The 24,585-nt window shown below is 45.4% G+C and overlaps 2 protein-coding genes across 2 annotated transcripts; one reads left to right on the top strand and one right to left on the bottom strand.

Moving 5' to 3' along the window:
- Window positions 1–7,709: 7,709 nt before the first annotated feature.
- On the bottom strand, window positions 7,710–16,580 carry MRPS11 (mitochondrial ribosomal protein S11). The gene is made up of 6 exons (XM_083371403.1): window positions 16,430–16,580; window positions 15,257–15,370; window positions 13,889–13,987; window positions 11,923–12,052; window positions 9,039–9,104; window positions 7,710–8,121 (listed from the first exon to the last, which is right to left on the bottom strand). Exons 1-6 carry the CDS (start codon window positions 16,480–16,482, stop codon window positions 8,014–8,016), a joined length of 570 nt encoding a protein of 189 aa, XP_083227529.1. The 5' UTR covers window positions 16,483–16,580; the 3' UTR covers window positions 7,710–8,013.
- A 1,658-nt stretch (window positions 16,581–18,238) lies between these two features.
- On the top strand, window positions 18,239–24,108 carry MRPL46 (mitochondrial ribosomal protein L46). The gene is made up of 4 exons (XM_083371300.1): window positions 18,239–18,516; window positions 19,484–19,664; window positions 21,502–21,675; window positions 23,669–24,108. The coding sequence occupies exons 1-4, from the start codon at window positions 18,319–18,321 to the stop codon at window positions 23,917–23,919; spliced, it is 804 nt and encodes a 267-aa protein (XP_083227426.1). The 5' UTR covers window positions 18,239–18,318; the 3' UTR covers window positions 23,920–24,108.
- Window positions 24,109–24,585: the final 477 nt, after the last annotated feature.

Here is a 24,585-nt window from a genome sequence, read left to right as displayed (position 1 = left end):
TGGAGCCCAGGAAAATAAAATCTGTCACTACCTCCATTTCTTCCCCATCTATTTGCCAGGAATTGATGGCCGGATGCCATGATCTTGGTTTTCTTAATGTTTAGTTTCAACCCAACTTTTGCACTCTCCTTCTTCACTCGCAACAAGAGGCTCTTCAGTTCCTCTTCACTTTCTGCCATTAGAGTGGTATCATCTGCGAGGTATTAGTACCTCTTTACAAAACTCTTGTGAGACCACACCTGGACTACTGCAGCCAATTTTGGTCACCCTATCACGAAAAAGTTGTTGAGAGTTTGGAAAAAAAATCAGCGAAGAGCAACTAAGATGATTAAAAGCCTAGAGACTAAAACGTACAAAGAAGGTCTGCAGGACTTGGGTTTGGCTAGTCCAGGGGTCAGCAACCTGAAACAGTGAAAGAGCCACTCAGAACCGGTTCCCTCACAAAAGGAAAAACTGGGAGCCGCAAAAAAATGTGTGCACATGCGCACATGTGCAGAACAGGGTTTGACTGAAGAGTGAAGCCAAGGCGAGATATGCACCTACCCTGCATATTTGAATTGATTGGTTGAACTTTTTTAGTCCCACTTTTTTTTTTTGGACTGCACATGGCAGAAGACTGGGAGCCGCAGGAGATGGCTGAAAGAGCCGCATGTGGCTCCGGAGCCGTGGGTTGCAGACCTGTGGGCTAGTCTAAAGAAAACAAGAAATGGGGGAGACATGAAAGCAGTATTCCAGTCTTTGAGGGGCTGCCACACGTTACGTTATTCTGCAAAGCACCAGAGGGCAGGACGAGAAACAATGGTTGGAAACTGACCAAAGAGAGAAACAACCTGGAATTAAGGAGAAACTTCCTGACAGTGAGGACGATTAACCAGTGGAACAGCTTTGCCTCCAGAAATTGTGGGCGCTCCATCACTGGAGGTTTTTAAGAAGAGGCTAGACAGTCACTTGTCTGAGATGGTATAGGTTCTCTTGCTCAAGCAGGGGGCTGGACTAGAAGACCTCCAAGGTCCCTTCCAGTTCTATTCTACTGTATTCTATATTATGTTTTCTCTTTATCCAGAGACTTGCCACGACAGACCCTGCAATGAACTCAGAGCTAAGCCGTGAACATTTGAGCAAACAAAACACTGATGTTTTCCAGTTTGCACTTCACAAGTAAGGTTGATTCCTTTAAGCTGCGAGGTCTCTGACTAAAGCCAAGCCCTGTAACAGCCACCAGGCTCAGTTAAGTTTTATTGTATTTTTCCATTCTCCTGTTTTTCAACCACATTTTGATCGGCAAACGTTAGCAGGTAGCACTGGGTGTAATCCTTCATGCAATGCTTGACTGATTGTGTTTGCAGGACATGGTAACTATGGTTTACTGAACTAATTCAATTGCTCGGGTCTGTAGAACACCCTGAGTCACAAACTAGCCGGATCCCATTTTAGGCTCGCACGTTGTGAGAACATGGCTATGAGGCTAGTTAGTTCAGGGAAATGACACTGCTGTTCAATGTGCCGGAAGAAAGAATCCACAAGCCCTTAAGAAGGAACAGAATCTGGAAGTTACGTTTGCAAGCTGGTGAAGAACATTTTGTTCAACTTTTTAAGACCTAGCCCCAAATTCTATTTTTTGTTTTCATTCTTGGGATAGGCACAGACACACTATTCGGCTGATTCTCAATTGCTGGTGGAAAAAAAAATAACTGGGGAAGCATGCTGCTTTCATGCTCCTTAATGTAGAATTTATTGGAGGTATCTGAATTGGATGGCGCGTGGAAAAGGGGGCAGCCTTTGACCTCACCTAAGGGCTGAGCTAACCAGAGCTTTGTTATTGTTAGTTGCGAAGTCCTGTCCGACCCATCGCGACCCCATGGACAACGTTCCTCCAGGCCTTCCTGTCCTCTACCATCTTCTGGAGTCCATTTAGGCCCATGCCTACTGCTTCAGTGACTCCATCCAGCCACCTCATTCTCTTGTCGTCCCCTTCTTCTCTTGCCCTCAACCTTTCCCAGCATTAGGCTCTTCTCCAGTGAGTCCTTCCTTCTCATTAGGTGGCCAAAGGATTTGAGTTTCATCTTCAGGATCTGGCCTTCTAAAGAGCAGTCAGGGTTGATCTCCTCTAGGACTGACCGGTTTGATTGCCTTGCAGTCCAAGGGACTCGCAGGAGTCTTCTCCAGCACCAAAGTTCAAAGGCCTCAATGGGCTAATACCTCAAATTGCTTCCTGTTCTGAACAATTTACTTTCGGAAAGTTTTAGAGCCATACCTGGAACGGGATCAGTGTGGTCCAGGAGAAAATAAAGATTTTTTTTTTAAAGGCGAAAATAGAATGTTTTGCCTGCACCAGTGACACCAAGACCTAGCTCTCTTGAGAAGACTCCAATGCTGGAGAAGGCAGAAGGAAAGAGAAGAAGGAGAGGACAATCAGCAGCAGTGGGGAAGTATTCAGTTACGTTGGAAGACCAAGTTAAGGCTAGATCGTCATGGAGAAACTTTACGTGATCGCTAAGAATCAATGCCAACGTGATGGCACATAATCCAGTTCCATCATATAGGCCCTAGCAGTGAATGCTAGACAGATTTAGCTCAGAAAAGCTGCACACGCCAGTCTGTCTTAGCCTTTGCTTTGCACAAATGTGAACGAAAGCTGTTGGAACTCTCCTTTGCCCTTCATTAGCCACAGGTCCAGCGTTTATTCTGCTTTAAACAGTCTCTCTCTCTCTCTCTCTCTCTCTCTCTCTCTCTCTCTCTCTCTCTCTCTCTCTCTCTCTCTCTCTCTGTGTGTGTGTGTGTGTGTGTGTGTGTGTGTGTTGTTTAGACTGATGGGAGTTTGTTTCCAAATCTTCCTAAAGGTTATGCTGAACTGCAGGATTGAGCAAAGAAACAAACATGTCAAGATGCTCCCTTTCCATGACCTAATGGGCAACTGGCAAAATAAAAAGCTACTGCTTCCAGGCTAGATGGATTTCAAGTGCAAAACAAACATAGATCCAGAAAAACACAGGGACCAGATTGTGCCAGTGGGATGGGGGCGGAGACCGGGTGGGGGGGAGAAGAGAGGGGCAATCATGCTTCTTGTCAAGTCAGGTTTTCTAGACTAATTTTACAGCTGTGTAGATTTTATTAGAATGGTGTGGATTTGAAACAGACCCAGGGAGACGGGCCCTTTAGAAATGGGAAATATAAATAAGTAATTAAGCAAGCAAGCTAAACAAACAAGACAAATAAAATATGCTATCTCTAGGTCAAGCACCTCTTAAAACTTGGAAATCTCATCTTACTGGGGGAAGAGAACTTAAGGATCTCAACAGTGGAGTTAAGTAATAGTAGAGAGGTGTTTTTGAGCCTCGGCAATTTTAAGATGAGTGGCCTTCAACTCCCAGATTCCCCCAGTCAGCAACGAGAAACACTGCAATAGGCTACTTTTACAAAAGTCACTACGTAATTTCTGGTTTCTTGGCTTAACCAGACTGGTTGAAATTCACACATCAGGTCCGATCCAAATCCCCAAACCACATTTTAACGATCATGGTCATGAATTGGCTTTGAATTATTTCAAAAGGTGACAAAGTTTGGGCCATGGCCAACTGCTCCACCCAATCTGCATTGGATGGATCAATCTTCCAATGGCCGCTAGTATTAATAGCTATTTACTACCTTCCAGATTATAGGCAGCAGAGCATAAATGCTACTGGCTAAGAGTTATAGAAAGGGACTTACATCTTCCAGCCCAAGCTTGTGAGCTTCCCAAATGAATTCAGTTGCCCGATGTGACGCAGACCAGAGTGTTTGGAAAAAAAATCAGAGAAGAGCAACTAAGATGATCCAAGGCCTGGAGACTAAAACATATGAAGAACGGCTGCGGGACTTGGGTTTATCTAGTCTAAAGAAAAGAAGAAATAGGGGAGACATGATAGCAGTGTCCTAGTATCTGAGTGGCTGCCACAAAGAAGAGGGGGTCATGTTGTTCTCCAAAGCACTAGAGGGAAGGACAAGAAACAATGGTTGGAAACTGATCAAAGAGAGAAGCAACCTGGAATTAAGGAGAAACTTCCTGACAGTGAGAACAATCAACCAGTGGAACAGCTTGCCTCCAGAAATCATGGGTGCTCCATCACTGGAAATTTTCAAGAAGAGACTAGACGATCACCTGTTTGAGATGGCATAGGTTCTCCTGCATGAGCAGGGGCTGGACTAGAAGACCTCCAAGTTCCCTTCCAGCTCTATTCTATTCTAATCCAGCAATGCTCTTAAAATTTATGCTTAGTTGTTTAATGATCCATGGTTCAGCTCTCACCATAGATGTGTTAAAGAAGAAGTACACCAGTGTCTAAATCTGTCTCCCCTAATTCTGAATATGGTATGAATACACAGAAAAACCACAGTATAGGCTGGGCAGTGTGAATTCCTTAATCACACAGCTAGGGCTAATTCCATGGGTCTTTCCAAGGACACCAGGAACTCAGAATAAGTTGCTTTAACCTACATGGACATTATTGGTATCAAAAGTGAAATTAACATCATCCACCATAAGGCACCAGCTCCTAAACTCCAGTCACATGCTTTATTACAGGGGTCTTCAAACTTGGCCCTTTTATGACTTGTGGACTTCAACTCCCAGAATTCCTCAGCCAGCGTGCCTGACTGAGGAATTCTGGGAGTTGAAGTCCACAAGTCATAAAAGGGCCAGGTTTGAAGACCCCTGCTTTTTTACATCGAATGCTTAGGAGGAATTTCCTAATGAATACCGTTGATCAATGGAACAATTTGCTTCCGAGTTGTGGGTGCCCCATTGCTGGAGGTTTTCAAGAAAACAGTGGGCAGCCCTCTGTCCGTGGCGATAGGACTCCTTACCTTGCAGAGGGTTGGAATAGAAGACCTCCAAGGTCCCTTCCAGCCTTATCATTCTATGATTCTGTGAGTGAGAGACACCAACAATCTTGAAAGAAGAGAATTATCTTCTATGTTCCATGTTTCCTTCCATAATGTTGTCCACCCTTGGCAACCAGGCCAATGGCCGTTGTTCCAGAAAATAAAGGGAGAAGCAGCCATCCCTTTTGATAGCGGTTCTTGGCAAAATGCAGCTAAAAATTTGCAGCGGGAAGGGGGGGGGGAAGAAAGCCCACATCCAATCAAGATGATTAATCTCACACGCTTTTTAAAAAAATACCCTGTAAATTAAAAACCGAAGGGGTACGATACCTGCGACAATTTAACTCCGCTGCAAAAATTATTCCCCGCTTCCCTTATTGTAAGAGGTAAATGGAACCCTAACCAGCCTTCCCACACACTGTGCATTTCAAATTGTTAGCAGAATAATCACTGTAATTGTGTGTGTACGTGCAAGGGTGCGTTCCCGCCTCTAGCTGGCCGTCTCCCACTGTACAGGCTTTTCGTAAGGAGCCTTCGCAGAGACACCACAGTCCCTGGCGCCATCCTAGGCCTGATTTTGCTCCCTTCGCTTCGAGAGAGGGGAAAACATTTATCCAAATCTCGTTTGGGGAAAACGGTTTGAATTCTAAAGCATGGGAAGCCAACGCTGATTATTTGGGGAGGGTGGGGGACGAAGGGAAAAAGAATCCCGCTGTTTATTACATAACCAAGCCAGGAAGGAGTTAAAACAAAAAAGGGGGGGGGGGAAGCTGTCTGGTTGCTATGGTGCCTTCTTCTTTTAAAGAAGAGCAGAGTTGATTACAACATTAGAAACCAGAGCAGCCCCCAGCCCCTCCCGAAAGGGGAATAATGCTATCCAGAGGGAGGGAGAGAGGAAGGCAGACCTAACACTCTTTTTAGTTCTGACCAAAGGGAACAATGTACGGTAGGGACCCCGAGCGCTCATGACTAAGAACAAAGCCTGCTTGCTAACTTCCACCATCTCCTCCTTGGTTCTTCCCGGGATGGATGGCCTGATTTGCCAGCCTTCTCAACGGTTAACGCTTGACCTGGCCAGGCTGGGAAGTGATAAAAAGACTTTGGGATGCAGGCTGTTTTATCATTGGACTTGCTGTCCCAGGTTGCCGTTCCTTGGCAGCAGAAATGTTGGGATGTTCCCGTGCCGCCTGTTGAGTTTGCGGGAGAAAAGCCAACAGCTAGTATCCTTACAGTTACTGTCTTGCGTCCATTTCCCAAGGGAAACACGGCCCGTGCGCCTCACCCGGCCAGGGTTTGTTTAAATTGTGGCTTATTGGATGAGCTACGGTCCGTTGGGTTCAGGCTCTCTGCATTAAGCGAAAGCAGAACAAGTTTCCTTGGGTTACACAAGCCAGTTTATTTTATTTATTTTAATCCCATTTACATCCCGCCCTTCTCCGAAGACTCAGGGCGGCTTACAAGCTTAGCAGTAGCCTTCATTCTATGTAGATGCCTGCTTATTAGGGCTTTCGCCCCCCCCGCCCAAGCGGCATTATTACAAAGTCAGCTTAATTTCCCCCAACAATCTGGGTCCTCATTTTACCTACCTCGGAAGGATGGAAGGCTGAGTCCACCTTGAGCCTGGTGGGACTCGAACCTGCACTAATTGCAGGCAGCTGTGTGGCGTGAGATGAACTATCATTACTTTTCTAAAATGGCAGCGAGTGAGAGAGATTCTTGGCAATCGTGAGGCCGACTCTTGCCAGCTTTACCACTGAGGTACTGGGGATCCCAGCTGTATGTTGTGTGAGCGGAGCAAGATAAAAGGGTCCTGTTTTCTTTCAAGTCACCCCATCGTTGCTTCCCCAGGATAATTCCTGATGTGTTCATGTCGAGTCATCAGCCATCTGTAGTTTTGCCACTCATGGTGAAAACTCTCTGGAACACACTACACAGACATAAAAGCAGCCTCCTTTTGATTGTAAGAAACTGCCGGAATAAATTGGCTAGAAGAGGGCTCTTCAAACTTGGCCCTTTTATGACTTGTGGACTTCACCCAGAATTCCTCAGCCACAGCGTGCCAGGCATAAAAGGGCCAGGTTTGAAGACACCTGGGCTAGAACAATGCTTACCAACCTTTTTCCTTAATTACCCAAAACCACTCACCAGAAAGTCTTACTGAAATTCAAGAACTAATTATGAACTCTCTTTCTTCAGGGCCCGTTGTCATTTCAAACCGTCGCTGAACAAACGGTCCTAACTCGAGAATTGCCTGTATTATAAAAACGTTAGCACTGAATGATCTTGATGTATTATCAACCGACGACTACCAGTAATTCTGCCAATTTTCATCTTAAAAAAAAAAAAAGGATTTCAGGAGATTTGGGAGTGTGTTTTAGTACAACTGACAATCTTTTAAGTGAATTTAAATGGCCCTGTTTTGATTGGGTAATGGGTTCACTTGTCAAAGAAAAAAAAATGCTTTTGCCCAATTTTGGATAATTTACTGAGATTTGGGAAGCACTGAGTTATAAGGTCCAGAATGAAAGATATTGACTAATGTTGGCTTGCCGACAACCATTTTTTGTATTTCCTGCTGAACTGCTCTGGAGTCCCCGTTTTTTCCTGACTGACTAGTAGAGAAATTCCAGAAGAGATGAGATCTCTCTACTTCCTGATGAACAATAAATAATCACCCCCCACTTCCCGGGCAAGTAGAACTGTGAACTCTTCATATAAGAGACATAGAATTGGATCCCAAATGGCAGAGTGGGGAATTCTGCAGGTGGTGGTGGTGGTTTCCAACTGACCCTTTGCAACTGGAAAAAGTCCTGCTCATCTCAACCAGCCTGGATCTGGTCAAAAAGGACTTTAAAAAAAAAACCCGACGATTTGTGTATCACAAAAAAAAACCCGGAAAGCAGCCCCAAGCAAAAACGTAATTCAACAAGCCCCTCTTGAGGTGGAGGCAACTTTTTTTTTTTTTTTAACATTCACACTTTATAAACATAAGTCTCTGGCTTGCCTTCCTGTGGGCAAAGCCCCACCACGCCTGTCTCAGTTCTTTTCTGAAAGCTGCGGAAAGATGGAACGGCTGCTTGAAGATGGCCACTCCAAGCTGTTGGGAGAACCAGGCGGAATCTCATCTTTTTTCTCTCTCCTGCTTCCATTTCCTCAGAGCCTTCGGGCTTTCCGAGGACGGCAGCCGTTGTGCGGTACCGGAGTGTTGTCTGTGATGGAGATCACCTCCAGCCCCCCTAAGGCTAAGCCCTGAATGGCTGCCTGCAAAGGAAAGAGAGAGATCAACCCCAGCGCTCATGGAGTGCTAAGTCACGTTTTGTTGAAGCGCAGCTTCTAGGATAAACCGCCGCTGCTTCGCTTTGGATAAGCTGCAAAGCTCTAAACCTTGCTTTGCCACATAGAATTAGCCGAGCTTGCGCCAGCTATGCGTTACCTTCAGAACGGTTCAGCGTTTACCCTGCTTGATGATGCCTCGGATTCAGCATCTTACCTTTCGCGTGCAACAGAATTCTATTTCTCTCTCTCTCTCTCTTATATTTTAGGGAACAATTGTTCAATCTTGTCGAGCGTTACCTAGCGGCGCTTCAGATTCAAAAAGTGGAAGGCGGAGGTGTACATGCTACACCCCTCTGCAGAGCCTTAAAACCAAATTTGTCTCATATGAAAGAGAGCTTCTCCCAGGATTATGCGTCCGCTGCAGAGAGCAGCCACGCAAGCGGGCGGGGTGGGGTGGTGGAGGAAAGAGATGTAGCTGCTTTAAGAAGTTGCAGACAAGTGCTCCGTTAGCTGCCCTTCAATTAGTTTTTCTCCTTCGTAGCCAAGGAGCTGCCAAGCCTGATTATCTCCGGCAGCCATTTCCAAACTGCTGGCCCCTCTGGACGAGTTGGATTTTGATTTCCACTGCCCCTGCCAGCATGGGGAACGCCAAGTTGTTGAGAAAGTTTTGGCCTTCTGGACAAGCACAGCTGGAGGAGAGCAGATGGGGAAGGCCGTTTGAAATTGAGAACAGGTTTCCAGGGCTTGTAATTGGTGTCTTCCTCGGCTGGCTTGCCTGGCATCGCTGATCCCACTTAGGGGACGTCCCTCCATCGCGATGGCCCTTGATAAAGGCAGGAGCCGGCCAACAGAGGCTGCCTTCCCTCCAACAGAATGAATGCAAAGGAACAAGAGGTGCTTACCAACCGTCCAGGTCCCAGGCCTTTCACAACCACTCGTACGTGGTGCACGCCCTTTTTAGCTGCTTTCTGGACGGGGAGAGAGAAAGAAACGTGTCATGCAATGAAGCAAAGAGTATAATGGCTGCTACTGTTGACATGCCACCTAGATCCTATCGCCCCTTTCATCTGAACAGGAGCTTCTGCTCAGTGGGACAAAGACGGCAATTTTCTTTTGAACAAAACACATTATTGATTTTACGGCGCTTTCTTTGTTGTGAGCTGCCCAGAGCGGCTAAGAGTCGGGTGGCATGAGAGTTTAATAAGTTATTATTATCTGTTCACAGCAATGTGAAAGCACGGCTGCCAGGACTTTTTTTTGCTGGAATGGGCCTTCTTCCCAAGAACCTAGGATGCTGCAATATGTTGGCCTGGTAAATGAGTGGATCCAAGCAGTGTGGCCTTTTGCAATTGACAGATGGAAATTCTGTCAACGCCCAGATTTTCTCACTTGCTGTCCAAGACCTTTTGGTCTGGCATCCAGTCTAACGATAACCACTGAGATCACCAGAGCCGATTTATGCCGTAATCCTTCAATTTTGGTTTTCAGATCTTGATACTCTGTGATCTGTTTATCATCAAGAGCCGTGGTGGTGCAGTGGTTAGAACACAGAATTGCAGGCTAGTTCTGCCAACTGCCAGCAGTTCAATTCTCAGCCTTCCATCCTTCCAAGGTGGGTAAAATGATTGCTGGGGGCAACAGGCTGACCCTGTAAACCGCTTAGAGAGGGCTGTAAAGCACTGTGAAGCGGTATATAAGTCTAAGTAATACTGCTCTTGACTCAGCCTTCCATCCTTCCGAGGTCGGTAAAATGAGGACCCAGATTGTTGGGAGCAAGATAATCTGTAAACCACTTAGAGAGGGCTGTAAAGTACTATAAAGCGGTATATAAGTTTAAGTGCTATTGATATTGCTATCATCACCATCATCATCCTAGATGCTCATTTTTTTCCCCAGCAGAACCACTTGTGGAAAAGGCAGCGATGATGGTGGGTGCTTTGCAGAAATCTAGGATCTCTGCCCATATAAATAGGAAGGCTGGAATCTTTTTGTAGTTTGTGTCTGAGCAAAAAATAACCCTTTTTCACCAGTCTTGTTTAACTAGCCCCTCTCACAAATGGCTTGGCTATTCACTTCCAGCCAAAGCACCCACTGGGTCATCTTGGCTGAAATGCTGGGCACTGAAGTCCTGCATGTCCAGAGGTTTGGTCTGCTCTTTGCCATCGTTTTCCAGCCCTGAAAACGCACGCAAGTGAAGAGTACTTACAAAAGTCATTTACATTCAACCCACCATGGAAGAAATGGCTTGCTTTGCAGTACGCAAGAATCTTGTTACATTTAGAAAAAGGGAAAATTAAAATGCTCAGCTGGAAGCCTTCCATTTCTGCTTTGCCTTAGCTCTTTTAAATGTTTCCTATATCCAAAGTGATTAATGTGAATTTCCAGAGAAGCCTGACAATGTTATAGTTAAGTCTGCTGGGCGAAGACTGCCATCTAGTGGCTATTTAAAGACACTCCACCTGGTCCCAAGGAGGCCTTGATTTACTATATTTTCTCTCCCCTCCCAACAACACCTTTTAAAATACAAGATTGTGTTTTATAAATACTGTTGTTTTGCATCAATCTGACTGTACAGGTAGTGCTCAATTAATGAATGCTTCACCCAGTGATCGGTCAAAATTAACAACAGTGCTGAAAAAAACCACTTTATAACCAACATCAGTATTTATGACCTTGGCAAGGTCTCTCAGTCACACGATTGCCCTTACAGCCAGTGTGCATTCTCCTGGGCATGACCTGTTTCTTCCCACCACATACACACACACACCCTGCAGAGGAGAAAGGGATTGCAAGAGAGTAAACAGACACACAATGCAGATTTCACTGGGCTGTTTTGTGTAGTGGGCTTGTGGCTGTTGGTGCAGTTGCTTAAAGATGGAATTCGCAGTCCCAATTATGGTCCTTAAACAAAGGCTAACTTAGTATAAATACCCTACTCACATCTCTGGAAGGAGGTCTGTTTTAGGAGCATATGTGAACCTAGCCATTGTGGATTAGCAGTGAGGATGAACCAGACTAGAATATTTGTCTTCCCCTCCAAAAGTACAGTATTAACTCTTTCTTCACCAGCTCCCTCTTTTTTGAGGAAGGATCAGAAAGTGACCTAGTATTTGCACCCTAAGAAGGAGCAGCAATTTGGTTCATCTGGAGCAAGTGACTGCTGCTCATTGGTTTCTTTGCAAATTGATTCCCCACTCCTTGGTACAGGTTAAAAGAGGCAACAAATCTAGGATTAATAAGATTTTGTCCTTGTACTGCATAAAGCCCAAAACTATACAAATCCTTCAGATTTAATATATAAAACCAAGCCCCCCCTGATCTTGGTCTCTGTTCACTATGATCATTCGTTCCTGATCGTTCCCTGATCATGATCTTATCTATGCATAGGCAATTGGATTCTAAGGTAAAAGGTAAAGGTTCCCCCGCACATGCGTGCTAGTCGTTTCCGACTCTAGGGGCCGGTGCTCATCTCCGTTTCAAAGCCGAAGAGCCAGCGCTTGTACTATAATCCCTAATATTTCCTTGCTATTTGAGGCACCACCCCTTTAAATCATTTTTTTTAATTGGATTCTAGACTCCCACAAAAATGATTTAAAGGGGTGGTGCCTCAAATAGCAAGGAAATATTAGGGATTATAGTAATAAGGATTCCTTGGAAGTAAAATAAGAGCTGCGGATTTAAGACGCCTGATTCCAGCCAGTTCTGGTCAGCCTGATAAGTCTTTGCCCATTTCAACTTGGGGAAAAGATTAGTTCCACGATCTGAAAGAACAGGATATTGACTTACATTTCCTGCTGCAATTCCAGTTGTCTGTGCTGCAAGAGCTGTGGATTTCTTTGCATTCTTGAATCCCATGTAGCCACAGGTTAGTAGGACCAGAGGGACTTTCTCAGCTGTGAAAACCTGGATGTGAGTGCTACAGGAATCATGGGATGACAGGAACAATGTTAGAAATCCATAAGCTGTGCTATTTTTTGGATTGCCCTGCAAATTGTCTGAAAACCAACCCCTAAACGTTTTCATTTTTTTTGTATCCCAATTAACTCAGCTCTTGCATTGTCCCATGGGGAGACAGCAAATGCATGAATTGGGATACAAAAAAATGAAAAGAATCACTGCCAGTTTGAGACACACTGCTTGCCCCCAAACGGACTAAAAAAAATAGGATAATTCTTCCCAACTTGCTGCCTTCCGGATGTGCTCAGACTGCAGTTCTTAGCAGATCCAAGCAGTCTGTTTGCTGAGCATTCAGTGAGTTCCAGTTCCAATGTCTTTGGCAGGCACCACCAGGTTGGACCAGGCTGTTTTAGACATGTAACAATTTGGAAGAAGACAATTAATTCTCAAAGGGGTGTGGGGAAGTGAACTTGTGGCCACTGAAACTCTTCTGTCACCTACAGAGGTTTCCTTGACAGTTATTGCTGAAAATTACTCAAATTAGTGCTTGCCATTCTAAGATAGGAAAGAACATGAAGACTTAAGGTAGCATTATGTCAGTCTTGCCAGGTGGAAAAGAGAGAAAACACGATCAGAATAATATTAAGAATAAGAATAACAACAATAATTGGAAGGGACCTTGGAGGTCATCAAGTCCAACTCCCAACTCTCGTTGTCCAGTCTCTTCTTAAAAACTTCCAGTGTTGGAGCATTCACAGCTTCTGGAGGCAGGTGGTTCCACTGGCTAATTGTTCTAACTGTCAGGAAGTTTCTCCTTAGTTCTAGGTTGCTTCTCTCTTTGGTTAGTTTCCATCCGTTGCTTCTTGTCCTGCCTTCAGGTGCTTCGGAGAATAGCTTGACTCCCTCTTCTTTGGGGCAGCCCCTGAGATACTGGAAGACTGTTATCATGTCCCCCCTCGTCCTTCTCTTATTTAAACTAGACATATCCAATTCCAGCAACCTTTCCTTGTATGTTTTAGCCTCCAGTCCCCTAATCCATCTTTGTTGCTCTTCTCTGTACTCTTTCTAGCTGTACTTTAGTTGTACTTTATTGCAAAGCTAATTAATACATCCTTATACATCTTGCAAGACCTGCGCCCTTGAATTTACCACCCACAAAACATCTAGCATCAGATAATTAAAAGAGCCATGGTGGCACAGTGGCTAGAGCAGTGATGGCAAACCTTTTAGACACCGAGTGCCCCAAAACTGCCCCGACCCCCCTGCTCCTCTCCCCGATGCTCCGCTCCGCCCGCAGGGCCACCCACCGCCTCCACAGCCCACCGCAGATTGTCCAGGCAGCCCTGCAGCGCCATGGCGGCCACGCCCTCCGCTTGTGCCCCATAGCATCATCTGCGCGTGACGGGGTGTGAGGGCGGAGTCTTGTCCCCACTGCCCGGCTGCCATGTCCTTGGCTGTACTGCTCCACGCGGGCTGCGCCCGGGGGGGCGACTCTCCTCCGGGGGGCCTCTGTGAGGAGGGGGCCATGGGGTAAGCGGGGCTGAGGTGATGGCGTGCATGCCCACAGAGAGGGCTCTGCGTGCCACCTCTGGCACGTGTGCCATAGGTTCGCCACCTCTGGGCTAGAGTGCTGTATTACAGGCTAACTCTGCCCACTGCCAGTTCGATCCGGGCTGGCTCAAGGTTGACTCAGCCTTCCATCCTTCTGAGGTTGGTAAAATGAGGAGCCATACTCTTGAGAGCAACACGCTGACCTTGTAATCTGATCAAAGAATGCCGAAGGACTCTGTTGGGCGGTATATAAATCTAAGTGCTATTACTAACGGTTCTGCACGAAGAACCTCCAGTCACTTACTTATTGTAAGTAGCTTTGATATGAACTATTGGGATTTCTTCAAACTTCTTTCCATCCCAGCGCATGGAGCTTTCTGCTCCCGGTGCTGGAGGGAGATAGCTGAAAAAACAATGAGAGAGAACACAGCCACATTAGCCACTTCCACAGCTCAGGCAGCCCAGCAATATTCCAGAGATCTAAGGATTATTTTATCAGATTGTCAATGGGTATCTTTGTTCAAAGATGCTCACACAACAGGATTGTACCGATATTCAATTTCCCCCTCTAGCATCTGCACTCCAACATACTAAGCCATAAACCACTGTTCATCAACTCAAAAGCCAGTTAGCTTCACACAATACGGTAAGCCAAAACATCAAATAAAGAGCATCATGGTGTAATGCGATGTACACTCAGTTTTTATAATGACGTCTAAAGCCAAATAAAAGTCGTCTCTCATTCTGGCACAAAGCTTTCAAGAGGAAGAGTGTGTGTTTTTTTCTTAAATGTTGAAATTGGAGCACCTCTTCACTCTCTTGAAATTTGATCGACAATCTTTTGATGCAGCTCTCATCCAAACCCAAATTATTAAAAATAATGAATCAATAAAGCCCTAGAGGCTTTTAGAAACATGGTCAAAAAACCTGGCTGTTCCATTAAACTGACAAGTTGGCTTGTTTTGACTGCCAATTGGGTCACAAGATTGGGCTTTTCAGGTTTTCATTTGTGATTTTTGGGTCCACTGGAACATGTTTCAATAGTTGCTTTTAAATATATTGTAGAGTTTTAGTCCCAATTAAAAGTTGGGAGTTGTATATTGCTCAGCTCATCACAGTAGACTAAAAGCTCTGAAAATAAAAGTACAGGGGCAAAAATTATAATTCTGTGGTGGTAAACATCATAAGTAAATTTCTGAAGAATTTAATGTTTCCATAACTGGAAAAAACACCCAAAATATTATGAATTTCATTTTTGCACCTCACATTGGCAAAGTTCCTTGAAGCAACCTAACCCCCATTTTACACACACCTTCACAAACTCTCCAATGCTTGACGTAATCTGAGGCAAACTTGATTATTTCCTTCTGTTTGTTTCTTTCCTGGACATTTTTGATGATTAAAAAAAAAGAAGAAATCTTGCAAATATGCAAGAACACAACACGACAAACTAATATCTTGTTAAAGGATTCCTTAGAATACAGCTTTTGAGATACGCATGCTGGTTTGACATGTTACATTTCAAAATTTGTCTCTTTTCTGCCCACTCCGCCCCCAATATGTGGCATACCCTATTCACAAAATGCCCCACCGCCACTGCAATTACGCACATCATAATTTTTTTCAGAAATAAGCATATATCTGCAGCCCGGAACGTGCAACCTTAACTCACCTGAAGCCCTGTGACTGTGTGGAATCTAGCTCTTTGTCTGTTGCCGAGTCTGAGTTTTCCAGCAATTTTTGAAATCTCTGGATGCCCGTCTGTATACTCCTAGGAAAGGGGATGCTGAAGCAGTTGCAAAGAAGGAAAAGCAAAAGATCAAGTTTTAAGAACTGCGTGTCGAGGAACGAGTGCAGAATTTGTACGGACTGTCAGGGTTGATCCATTTGCTTCCAGCTGCTGAGAGGATAATTTTACAACATGTGACCTTCCAGATGTGGGTCCTACACACTCAAAGCTACCCAGGCCGTGTTAATGGACGGCTGCATATCTCCATGACTTCCTCTTTCGGCTAGAACTAACCTTGGTGCCCACACCATTAAGGTTTCCACCGCAAAAAAAAAAACCAACGCAAAAGTTAAAAACGTTTCATTAAGCTTAATGACAGTAATTCAGCAAAAGTTTTGTCAACCAATCCAATAAAGCAAACCACAGGAAAAAGGAGTAAGAATTGGGCACATATATTGGTGTCCTGTCAACTACCTTTTCTAATGCTTAAAGCTTTTCAGGGGGGGAAAAAGTTCTTTTTTTTTTCGCCCCCCCCTTGAAGATGCCTGGTGCGATGTCTAATTACCTTATGCAGCCCCCTTCTTTCGGGGCATCAAATGGGCCTTCAAATCCTCATCAGCCAGCTCTTGCAGGCTTGCAACCAGCCTGGGATTACAGAACCCATGACTCCCAGTTAGCATGGAGACTGTAGTCAAGAGTAGAAGACACTTCCCTGCGAAAGGCTGCCAGAAGCCTCCTGCCCCCCCTCCCTCCCTCCAAAGTGGTCCTCGCCCCCCACGACAAAAAGCTGGGGATTAAGACCATCTGCCCTGGGCGGTGGGGGTGAGCGGGCGCAGGATGATGGGAACTGTACTCCTCCAACTCCTTTGCAACACGGGGGGCTCGGTGCATGCGCAGATCACCATCGCCGAATCGCTCTGGGACCCCGAAGCAACCTAAGATCATCGGTGCAGGGAGGGAAAGTGGGTGGGTGGGGGTGTAGGGAAGGCAGAAACGCAGCAGGAAGGCTGGACCTGTTGGATTTCTGCCTTCCTCCGCTGAAAAGCGGGAACCCCCCCCCCCACCCTTTGCAGCCCTAGAAGGCGGACCGGCCAGCCTACTTCTTTCCCAGCTTACCCCGAGCCGCCCCCCAAGAGCCCCCGCCGGGCGACGGCCAGCGCAGCCTGCATGGCTTCCCCCGCTCCGCCGTTCCAGACCCCGAGGAGGCTTCCAAGGGGAAAGAGGCCAGTCAAATCTCGCGATACGTGGCTGGGGAGGGAAACATGGCGGCGCCCAGCTGGGAGAAGTAGGCGGGCCTTCAATGGCCGCCTCCTGCCTTCGGAGGGTCGGTCCGTACAGGCGCCGCCGGGCTAGTTTTACCCCCCGCCCCTCGCTTCTCTGGTCGTAGAAGCGGGACGGCGGGGGAGGACGTTAACCAGATTTAGGGCCGTTGGACGATCTGGGTTTCTTTGTGTGTCTGGGTGGGTGGGTGGGTGGGTGAGAGCACGTGTTCCCGAGCAGGAGACGTCTTTTACCCGTGGGAGATTTAAGCCCGCTCGCCCAAGCCCGTTTTTTTAAGGCTCTTGTGGCGCTGCGCGCGCTGTTAGCTTCGGGGAATAAGCCGCTCCAGGAAGCCGCGGGGGTTAGGGTTCCCTTGACCGAGCAGGGGGCTGGACTAGAAGACCTCTGGAGGTCCCTTTCCAAGTCTCCTTCTTTGCTTCGGTTCTGTTCCATTTTCTATTCTGCTATGCCATATTCTGTTCTGTTGTTCCATATTTTCTATTCTGTTCCGACTCTATTAATTTAGCCTGACAACCCAATTTCCTATTCTATTCAAATCCATATTTTCTATTCCTATTCTCTATTAATTCAGCCTGACAATCCAATTTCCTATTCTATTCTATGCCGTGCCGTTCCATTCTATTGCCACGCCGTGTTCTATTCCATTCCATCGTCAGGCAGATGAAAGCAGCCAGGCTCGCCATTGCCGGGTCTTCTGGACGGCACTTGCGGGCAGGCTCGTGGTGACCCTGATAATGCCCGGATTGGCTTTTGAAAAGAGGCTTGCTTTGGCCTCGGCGCCTCCGGGTCCCAGCCGTTCCCTCTAGGCGCGGAGCAGGAGAGCCTCGGAACAGTTTGCTCTCCAGGCTTGTTTCAGTTCAGTTTCTGGACATTTCGTTACCAGACTAGGTAACATCACCAGTAGGATTTTGTTGCCTTATTCCTCTTTAGCTTTTACGTGACGCAAGACGTATACTATTATTATTAATTATTATTATTATTATTATTATTATTATTATTATTATTATTATTATTATTATTATTATTATTAAATTTTTATACCGCCCTCCTCCCGAAGGACTCAGGGCGGTGTACAGGGCAATAAATATCAAAATATAAATACAAAAGTTAAAAGAAGTTAAAAGAATTAAATAATCATGCCCAATATAATACAATGCTTAAAACTACAATGCTAAAATTAGATCCAACCCTAAACCCATCAAACCAGGCCAGATTGTTCAAATAAACTAAAGAGGAGCAGGTGATGCTATGTACCCAGCCTGGTAACGAAATGTTCAGAAACTAAATGGAAACGAGCTTGCAGATTCAACCAGCGTTTCCAGCTGGTTGGGGAATTCTGGGAGTTGAAGTCCACGCATCTTCAAGTTCCTAAGGTTGGGAAACGCTGGATTAAACCACTGCCCCAAGACCGCACCCGAGCTATAAGTATTTCCTATTAGTTCAAAGCGTTGATTAAAAGAAAAACTCTTCATCGGGGGGGGGGGGGGGGGGGGGCAGTCCAGGCCGGGAATAAACAAAATGGAGGCTGCTTTAGGGAAGGAGTTCCGGCTTTCTTGAGTTGCAGAACAGAACCAGACGCAAAACGGTTCAAGGGCAGCTGATCACGTGGAGCTGAGAGCGGTGGAAGCCGCCTCCGAGTTTCGAACTTTACCGGAAGCGGAAGTCCGCCTCCGCCGGCCAGGCAGGCAGGCGGGCGCCGCGCGGCATTGTGGGCCTTTGGCGGAATGATGGCTCCCCTCAGCCGGGCCCTGCTGGCCCTCCGCAGTTGGAGCCGCTTTTGCGCCGGCCGGCGGGCGCTCTCCGACGGACCCAGCGCCGCCTCGGGATGGCAGCTCTACGGGGCGCTTTGCCTGCAGCGGAGGCCGCTTCTCGCGCAGCCTCCCAGCCCGGAAGAGGAGGAAATGGCCGGGCTGACCCAGCAGGTGGGCGAGGCGTCGCCGAGGCTGGAGCCGCGCGCTGCCCGGGGACTTGGCTAGGGTGGGTTGGGTGGAAGATTTAAGAAGCCCTGATCTGAACTACGGTAGTATTGTCAACATTATTAAACTTTCCATAACTGGAAAGTACAATAATGCTTGTAAACATATCTTTTCTCTGAAGAAAGGACCTCTTTGGTAGAGTGACCAGTGAGACTTAAAATATGAAAACCTGAGAACTGTTGCTGTGGAGAATCTCAAACCAGATGGACCAATGCCTGTCTAGTGCTAAGCCACAGTTTTTATTTTATTTTTTTATTGAAAAGTTTTAACATACAATTTATCTTTAACAATCCCCCCTCCCCCTCCCTTCTCCCTCCCCCCTACCTCTCCCCCCTCCCCCCTCCCCCCCCCACTTCCCAGAGCTAAATACAAGGTATATATAAAAAAAAGCAATCATAAACAACCATATACTAACAACCATAAACTCTAAAATCCATCACTCTCTAGCTTATATAGGATAAGACAAACCTTAGTAATATTAAATATATATAGAAAAACTAAAATAGAAAAAGAAAAAAAAGAAAGAAGACTTATTCAAATGCTACATGAAACTTCTTAACCCTATACTTGTTCTGGATAAACTCGATCCATTTTCTCCATTCCATAATATAACGTTCTTGCGAGTGATCTTTCAAATAGGCCGAAATCTTCGCCATCTCTGCCAGGTCGGAGACCTTTAAAGTCCACTCTTCTATAGTCGGCAGTTCCTCTTTCTTCCAATACTGACCTATCAAAAGTCTTGCTGCCGTAACCACAGTTTTTATTTTAATTGCGATTTACTGAACTAGGGATAGCGTGACAGGCAGTACCGTAAACGAATGTCTTGACTTCGGGATGGTCCAGGTTTGCAAATATTACTCTTAAGGTGCGTGTACCAGCAAGCTAGACTCTACAACTTGTTTTTCTTTTTCAGATAGAGGTAGAGAAAAGCTTGTATTCAGACCACGAACTCAGAGGTTTCACCGAGGATGAGCTGCTGCGTCAAAGGAATAAAGAAAAATACGATACTCCTGAGAAGATTGTCCTGGTCCAAGATATTGAAGACGCATGGGAACAGAAATTTCAGAAGTTTAAACCTGCCCCACGGATAACAGGTTCATATCCGTGCTTTTCCCCACTAACTTTGCTGAATATGTTTGGTTATAGCTGAATGTAAATTGGGAGAACTATGCGCTCGACCATTAAAGGAGAAATCAGCATTTTTCAAGTCAGGTGGCAAAGGCCACAATCTTTTTTTTTTTTCATCATTTCAGAGTGCAAATTTCCACAAAAACTTAAATTACAAAAAAAGGCAGATTCTGGTTTGAGAATTCGGTAGAAAGCTTCTTGGGCAGTCCGAAAGCAAACCAGTTACAAAGAGAGGTGGCGGTTTCTTTCTTTAATTCTTCCTCATATTTTTTTTAGTATGTGAAAGTGTCAGTCATGCTTCACTCTGAATTCCTGCATTGAACACAGAGGCCTCATCCCATAAGATTCCTTTGCTTTTCTGATGCTGATGAAAACAGGACGCAGGCAATGTGTGGAAAAGAGAGTGACTTTCTGTATACTTTTAGTTGAATGGAAGGTGGGGAGAGAGAGGAGAAACAGTATCTAGTCCAAAGCAGAATTCATTATATATAGGGAAAGGAGAAACCTCATGACTTCCAAAGAATAATAATAATAAAATATGCACATGGAGATAACTCATGAGAAAATATGATTGAAGGTTCATTGTGCCAAACTTAAAATACCAATCTGGTCCTGATGAGTACATTCTTCCTTCAGGTTTCACACTGGAAGAAGTCATTTCATTTTTCCCTTATGTGGAAAAGTGGCAGTGGGGTGGTTCAGTGGTTAAAACGGGCTTGTTGGTTCTAAACCTGGCAGTCCAGATTCGAGACCCGAGCATCACACAACCGGGTGAGCCCCTGTCCTCGCTCCAGCTCCTGCCCACCTAGCAGTTCGAAAGCATGCAAATGAGAGTAGATAAATAGGTGCCACCTCGGTGGGAAGGTAACAGAACTCACATGAAACCATGCTGGGCACATGACTGTGAAAATGTCTTCAGACAGTGCTGGCTCAATGGCCTTGAAACAGATAAGCTTGCAACGACTAGCAGACTAAAATCCTCACTGGGACTCCTTATGTGGAAGACCATGTGATTAATTCCATCCAAGGCCGATCAATTTCTAATGACCTTTGTTAACACTAGATCAGCTAGTCACAAGCTACCAACATTAAGGATGCTGAATATTAATAGGATGAAAAATATATGCGTGCTTAACTGCAATGTATGGTTTTAAATTTCACATCTTTAAATATTAAATATCTTCAGAAGAATCTCCCTTACATCCAGTAAGCACCATCCGGGACTGGTTGTCCTTTTTGATTTGAAAGAATGAACTCGTGGATAATTTTTCTGCTTTTTCCCTTGGAGGCATTTCCCACTCACAATAGGTAACTCACTAAGTGGCTGTCACCCGTTCCTGTAAAGCATCTGTCTGGTTGGTCTCCAGGCTGGCTAAAACCAACCTGTTCTTACTGTTTCAACTGTCAGGAATAGGTATGATTAAGCCTGGCTGAATGTAGGTAATGGCCAACTTGAACTGAATGACATTCTGTAATTTTATTTTTTGTGTGTGCTGCTTCAAGATGGCTGATTGTACAAGACTGGTGTGCCTTAGATGTGATTTTTGTCAAGATCTTCGCAAAATCAAAGCCAATGTTAAGCAAGTCACTGGATGGAAATTGGGTATTGAAATGATCTCCATTACTACTTTCTAAAAAATAAATAGAGATGCTGTTGCTATCACCTGAAGTAGGAAAGCATTGTGCAACCAGTTCAATTTGTAAATTACATCTGGTGGCAAGTTCTCTTGGTCATTTGAAGTGTATCTCCTTTGGGCTGTTGATTAGCTGAATACTTTTAATACTAATTTTTTTTCTGAGCAGAGGCTGACCAAAACAATGACCGGACCTCTTTGAACAGGAAGTTGGACCAGAATTTGCTGCTGCTGGTTAAGCAGAAATTTGGAGAGGAGGATATATGGCTGCTGCCCCAGACAGAATGGCAACAAGGAGAGACGTTGCGAAACACAGTAGAACGGGTCTTGGTTACCCTTCCAGGTCAGTGACATATCTATATTCTTTAAAATTTCTCCTCTTTTCCCTTCTCTTTTTTAATGTACTTTCAGTTTCCTCCTCGTGTTCTTAAATATATACCGTGTTTCCCTGAAAGCAAGACCTACCCCCAAAATAAGCCCTAGCTTGGTTTTGGGAGTGGGGGGGTGGGCCTAATATAAGTCCTACCCCAAAAATAAGCCCTAGTTTGGGCCGAGGCACGCACCTAAAAATCAAGCTGGGTTGGGGGTGTGGAGCTGTCCCACGCACCCCGCACCTGCTTACCTGGCAGCCAGGTCTCTCCTTGCCAGCCCACTTCTGTGGTGTCCCCAGGCCTGCATTTTGCAGTCAGAGGCCTTTCCAGAAGGCCTCTGCAGCCAAGAACTGAGCCATGGATTGAATCCATTACTCGGTTATTGGCTGCAGAGGCCTTCTGGAAAGGCCTTTGCGAAATGCAGGCCGGAGCTCCATTCTCGGCTGTAGAATGAAACTGCTCCTTTGGCCACAGAAGAAGTGGACCGGCTGGGGGAGGGGTTGTCATTGCCAGAGGTGAGTGGAAAAGCGCCCCCCCCTCAAAAGTAAGACCTGGTACCTCTTTTGGAGGCAAAAAATAAATGACCCAGTCTTATTTTCAGGGAAACACGGTAGTGCACTGTGCTTTTTTCATTTTTGAGATTTTGTGCTGGGAATTTTATGCCCAATACCAACTATTCTTTTGCAGCCTTGGCCTAATGTCTGGGATTTGAAAAACATTGTGCTTTTTCCTCCAAAAACGTTCAAGGGTGGGGATGATCACAAATAATGATTGTATTTGTATGGAAGGGGTAAACCAAAATTCTTGGTTTCTTGTTTTTTAAGCCAGCCTGCAGAGCTTACTATTTAATTCTACTTTCTCTTTCCCTTTATAGAAAGAAAGAAAAATCAACCCAGAAATATTTAAATTGGCATTACATTCAAGCTAAGGATTATAGTTTACTGCTAGCAGACTAGCCAGGATTTGAGAGTGAATAACAATGCAGGGCTTGTCTGGAAAACGGCTTAGATAGAGTGGTAAATTGAACATTTGTGGCTTGTATCTTTGGAGGCAGGAAATTTCATTCTTGCAATTTGTTATTTGTGCGTTACCCTGTTGAGAACCCAGCTATTGTGCATCATGAGCCATGGTTTAATGGAACAACATGATGTGTGAATCCTATTTAGTTGCAGTGTAACCATAGTTAAATAGCAATAGCACTTAGAGTTATATACCGCTTCACAGTGCTTTACAGCCCTCTCTAAGCGGTTTACAGAGTCAGCACATTGCCCCCAACAGTCTGGGTCCTCATTTTATCAACCTCAGAAGGATGGAAGGCTGAGTCAACCTTGAGCCGGTTAGGATCGAATTCCTGGCAGTGAGCAGAGTCAGCCTGCAATACTGCATTTTAACCACTGCACCACCATGGCAGAATGGCTTAGTGCAACAGAAAGTAAGTCAATGTTAACAACTGAAGAAGCTTGGATGAGGAGCAAAACGGAACTCTGGACTGCCCCCGACCTTCGTTCATTTCGCTGGGACCTAAAAACCTGGCTCTTCGAGCTATCTGGTCTGGACTGAGGGGTTTAATGTTTTTAAATTGTGATTTAATTTTTGCGGCTAGACCTAATTTAATTTTATTTTAATTTTATATTGAATTGTTTTTAAATTTTGCCTTGTAAACCGCCCTGAGTCCTTTGGGAATAGGGCGGTATATAAACCGAATAAATAAATAAATAAAAACATCTTTAAAGAAAAACAAACCAAGAAAGTCCGGTTACCTTTTGGAAAAAATACCTTTGGGGCAACCATGATCTGAATGATTGAGAACCTCCATAGTCAATATCAGAAAGCACGTTGGAATTGAAGGAAAGCACTTTTAAAAAAAGGGGTAGGGGACAGGGACGAAAATATTGTTTGCTTTCGTTGTATTCACCAGGTTGCTGCCTTTGTCTTTTTTCTTATCCATCTTCTGAACCTGCCAAGGAATCCAGATGCAGGCCAAGTTCCTAGGAAATGCACCCTGTGGCTTTTACAAGTTCAAGTTCCCCAAGGCCATGCGCTCCGAGACCAAGACTGGAGGAAAAGTGTTCTTCTTCAAAGCCTTCTTGGAGGGCAGCCCCCAGCTGTCATCCCAGGAGGCAGTGGACTACTTGTGGGTCAGCAAAGGAGAGCTGGGGGACTACTTGAAACCTGCCTATCATTCCCAGGTTTCCCGTTTCTTAGTGGACATCTGAATCCTAGAGCTACTATTCCTCTTCTGCCAGCATCAGTGTGGAAAGTAACAGGAGTCACGTCACTTGGATGGAGGAGATGGCGCCGTGTGTGCTTTGTACATGTAGAGGCCACGTTGGGTCCAGGAGAATAAGGATAATAAAATAAATACCAAATAAGCAAGCCAAGAAATGGCGACATCGATGTTTTAAGCTGTCTGGTGTCTTCATTTTCGCACAGCGCAAACAGCGGTCCAAGGCGCATAGCTGGTAAGACTGCAGACTATAGCTAGGCCAGGGGTAGGCAACCTTGGCTCTTTTATGACTTGTGGACTTCAAGTCCACAAGTCATAAAAGAGCCAAGGTTGCCTACCCCTGGGCTAGGCTAACACAAATCCATTCTCTGGGTTACCCAATGGGGATACTGGTCTGATGGAAGCAGCTTCTTTGTTACTGGGACATCAGGCTTTCCTAAGGACGTGTGTGTGTAGGGGGGAGGTGTAAGAAAAAAAAAACCGGGCCTGCAGAACATGCTGCCGTGAGTCGAGGACATGCAGATACCATGAGGCAGGCGGATTGGAACAATCCAGCAGATGGAGAGATGGAATAGGCAGTGTGCCCTGTTCCTCCACAATTTGCTGGATTTAATGGTAGGCTACCTGTTTTCAATCAAAAGATGCATCGTTTGAT

Source organism: Vipera ursinii, assembly GCF_947247035.1.
Source record: "Vipera ursinii genome assembly, chromosome: 11".
In the NCBI taxonomy this organism is placed as follows: Eukaryota; Metazoa; Chordata; class Lepidosauria; order Squamata; family Viperidae; genus Vipera; species Vipera ursinii.
Note: the sequence above shows the minus strand (reverse complement) of the source record. Positions and strands in the feature narration are given on the sequence as shown.

What these genes read in the sequence shown, in the direction of transcription:
- MRPS11 (XM_083371403.1), bottom strand. Translation starts at nt 16,482, where the DNA reads ATGCAGGCTGCGCTGGCCGTCGCCCGGCGGGGGCTCTTGGGGGGCGGC. An exon ending in ATCAAAGCTACTTACAATAA is followed by an intron (nt 12,053 to 13,888) that starts GTAAGTGACTGG and finishes TGATTCCTGTAG; the next exon opens with CACTCACATCCAGGTTTTCA. An exon ending in GCCTGGGACCTGGACGGTTG is followed by an intron (nt 8,122 to 9,038) that starts GTAAGCACCTCT and finishes TTTCCTTTGCAG; the next exon opens with GCAGCCATTCAGGGCTTAGC.
- MRPL46 (XM_083371300.1), top strand. Translation starts at nt 18,319, where the DNA reads ATGATGGCTCCCCTCAGCCGGGCCCTGCTGGCCCTCCGCAGTTGGAGC. An exon ending in TGGCCGGGCTGACCCAGCAG is followed by an intron (nt 18,517 to 19,483) that starts GTGGGCGAGGCG and finishes TTTCTTTTTCAG; the next exon opens with ATAGAGGTAGAGAAAAGCTT. An exon ending in ACCTGCCCCACGGATAACAG is followed by an intron (nt 19,665 to 21,501) that starts GTTCATATCCGT and finishes TTTTCTGAGCAG; the next exon opens with AGGCTGACCAAAACAATGAC.